At 35.4% G+C, this 3,269-nt stretch overlaps 1 protein-coding gene across 1 annotated transcript; it reads right to left on the bottom strand.

Moving 5' to 3' along the window:
* Nucleotides 1-737: 737 nt before the first annotated feature.
* LOC136062987 (D-galacturonate reductase-like) lies at nt 738-1,503 on the bottom strand. The gene is made up of 2 exons (XM_065762786.1): nt 1,111-1,503; nt 738-966 (listed from the first exon to the last, which is right to left on the bottom strand). Exons 1-2 carry the CDS (start codon nt 1,428-1,430, stop codon nt 738-740), a joined length of 549 nt encoding a protein of 182 aa, XP_065618858.1. The 5' UTR covers nt 1,431-1,503.
* Between the last annotated feature and the right edge of the window lie 1,766 nt (nt 1,504-3,269).

The following is a 3,269-nucleotide window of genomic DNA, read 5'->3' on the forward strand; positions in this document are numbered from 1 at the left end:
CTATGCTCAGTGACCCCAATACGCTCATGTTTCCTCAAACTCCTCTTTACCTCACAGAGTTGCTCCCTCTATCTTAGCTTCTTCTTCTTTTGTGTGCTCTCTCCCCCTATAGAATTGCCAACCCCCGTTCCTCATTTTCCTTTCTTATTTATAGGCTAAGATCAGTGGAGGTGTTATGATTACCCCCGTTGCTAGTGCGAATGGGGGTCCAATTCTATCATCTCAAAGTGGACGTTCTGTCGGAAAAGGTGGTAGTGGCATTGGGACTGGTTCCCACCTTCAAAAGGACGTTCGGCGGCGATATTATCCAAGACACTGCCGGACATTTGAGATATGGTACTCCGAGCGATCGCATTACCGTCCAAGATGCATTTGATTGAGGGAGCTCGAGTTGGCCCTCGAAGTGTACCTGGGTTAAGACTGTAGGTCCAAAGGCACTGGGTCAGCTGTTGCGGCATGTGGCTAGGACCCTTGGCGTAGCTAGGCCAACAATAGGTTGATGTTATAGGTCACACCACTGAGCCGGGGCCCAAGGCTCAAATGGCTAAGGGACCTGGTACCGTACAACTATCTTTACAGAAAGTTTTTTAACGAAACAAACAGAGCGTTAGAATCCCTTTCTTTCTTCCTTGTGTGTGTTTGTTTCTTCACAAAAAAAAAAAAAAAAAAAAAAGAAAAGAAAAGAAAAAGAAAAAGAAAAAGCATATTAAGAAGCGGATTATTGACGTCAACTCATGTTAACGCAACACAATGCTTATCCAATAAAACAAGATAAAAAACGAAAAGTTGCTTACAGCAATGGCTTTGGTTAGGCCAAGATTTTGACACTCTTCCATAACTTCCCAAACTGCCTTGATATCAATGGGAAATATAGTTTCTTTAAGAATTGGGAGTCGTTTTACCTCCCCACTAATCTTCAATGGCCGGTGTACCAAAAAAAGATCAAGATAGTCCAGTTGAAGATTCCTACATGCAAACCATCACAAATAACTTAAAAAAGCAATACATAATTTAACTATAAGCAAACACATATGTGCATGCGTGTGTTTGAAAAATGATTTCTCTATGTATTATCATGGAATAGATGTAATAGATTCAAGTTATGTGTACTTGAGACTTGTTTTAATTGCGGGCAAGACAAATTCTGGACTGGCAAAGGTGCACCATAGCTTGGAAGTGATGAAGAGTTCATCTCTGGATTTGATAAGGCCTGTTTTGATGGCCTCAGCAATTGCTTCTCCAAGTGGTTGCTCCGACCCATATATAAAGGCTGTGTCAAAGTGGCGATAACTGGTTTCGATTGCATCAAGAATGGCAGATTTTGTAGTCTCTGACACTTGGGGGTGTGTTGCTGTGCCCAGCCCTATTACTGGCAGTGGCATAGTTTGGCTGCCATTGCCTATTGTAACCTTTGGGACATTTGCAGCCATTGCTAAAATATTTTGCAAATTCTTGGCAAATTGTGTTTGCCTATGGATGAAAAATTGTGATTGCTTTGCTCTATCTAGGACAGACTTTTTTGGGATGAAGTAAAGTATATTTGGGACAGACTTCACTAAACTTAGGCAATAGGCATAACTACCATTTGGAACTATTCTATTTTACCATCTTAAAAACTACTTTATCAATTATACCTTATTATTTTATAACACACCCAACATTTCAACTTTTATTTTTCTTATCTATTCATTAAAATATTAATTTCACCAACTCTTTCTCTCTCTCTTCCTCCTCATAAAAAATAATTAAAAATACCCACCCACCCACCACCATAAAATACAATATAAATATTTTACAAGTTGCTACTGTGCTATCATAAAAATAGGATGACATTGTAGCACAACTGCAATTTTTTTGCAATTGCAAGACTTTGTAAGACCGGGTAATGGGGGGTTCTGGGGCTCTGATGCTAAATATTACCAATATATGGCATTTACAAGACCCAATGTGAATACTCTAGAAAATGTCAGCTTATCTTTAAACACAATTACCATAATACCATTTACCAACCTTATTTTGATTTTTTTTTTTTAAAACCATAAACCTGAAACAGCAAAAGTATAAAAAAAATAAAATAAAATAAAACCTAGAATACATAGCTTTGAGTGAGGTGCTCCTGTGTGCTGGACCCGTCAAAATTGTAAGATGTGGCCAAATGGGACAAGCGTCATATTTTGATGAGTCCAATACGCAAGATCCACTAAATCCAATCTTTACCTCATAGCGTTGGCCTAGGAGGACGGTGGAGAAAGGTAAAGGCATTTGTAATGTATTCCATTTGATTTAAAGTGTAATAATGCCATCAGTCCCCTCCTTATCTTTTTGTTAAACAATATTTTTAGTATTTACCATATTTGGTATTATTTTTCATCAAATTAAATGAAAAATTTAAACTACAAAAAAAGTGTCCGAAAACCTTTTTATTTTTATTTTAATTTGATTTAATGAAAATATTAAGAATAGAGGTAAAGTGCTCATTAGGAAAAATAATTGAGGACATTACCATAATAGGGAATTGAATTTTCCCTTTTAATTATTTTTTACTTGAAAATATAATTTGTTAAGTTAGAGAAATATTGGATATATACCGAGGCAACAAAAATGAAATTTTATTTGATTTTATAAATTATAAGCAAATTAACTATAAAATATGACTTCTCTATTTGCTATTGAATATGACGAAAAATATTACAATAAAAGGTAAATTCCTTATTAGGAAAGATAAAAATGAGGACCTTATCACGTTTTAGGTACATTAGGGTCTACAGTATACTTTAATGGAAAACGAAAATTGGCCCTTTCAATTATTTTTTTTACTTCAAAATACAATTATGTTTTTAGCTAGAGGATTTTTTTTTTTTTTTTTTGACAAGATTAGCTAGAGGAATATTAGATATACATTGAGGCAATAAATATGAATTTTTTATTTGGTTTTATAGATTATGGGAAAATTAACATAATAATTTGACTTTTCTAGCGATATGAATATTGATGAATGTCAAAATCGTCAGTTGGATTACTCATCCAATCCGAAGCTTTAGACGATCTTGAAGTTATCTGCAAGATAAAGAGAGTTGATTGAAGAGACCCGGATTGGTACTCGGTAGGGAGTCTCCGATGCTTAAGTAGTATCAGCCCATATCTTTTCTACTATATATAGCATTTTGTAGTGGTTTTTGACATACCTTAGCAAATGGACAGATTGTCCCTTTTATAGGTGGATTTAGGTAGCCGTTGGACATAAATGTGGGTGATTATTACCCTAATCG

The sequence above is a fragment of the Quercus suber genome, unplaced genomic scaffold (assembly GCF_002906115.3).
Source record: "Quercus suber isolate HL8 unplaced genomic scaffold, Cork oak 2.0 scaffold_473, whole genome shotgun sequence".
Taxonomy (NCBI): Eukaryota; Viridiplantae; Streptophyta; class Magnoliopsida; order Fagales; family Fagaceae; genus Quercus; species Quercus suber.

Excerpts from the sequence above, each read along its gene's own strand:
- LOC136062987 (XM_065762786.1), bottom strand. The coding sequence starts at position 1,430 with ATGGCTGCAAATGTCCCAAAGGTTACAATAGGCAATGGCAGCCAAACT. Across the intron at positions 967-1,110 it reads GCAATTAAAACAAGTCTCAA|GAATCTTCAACTGGACTATC; the intron begins GTACACATAACT and ends GTTTGCATGTAG.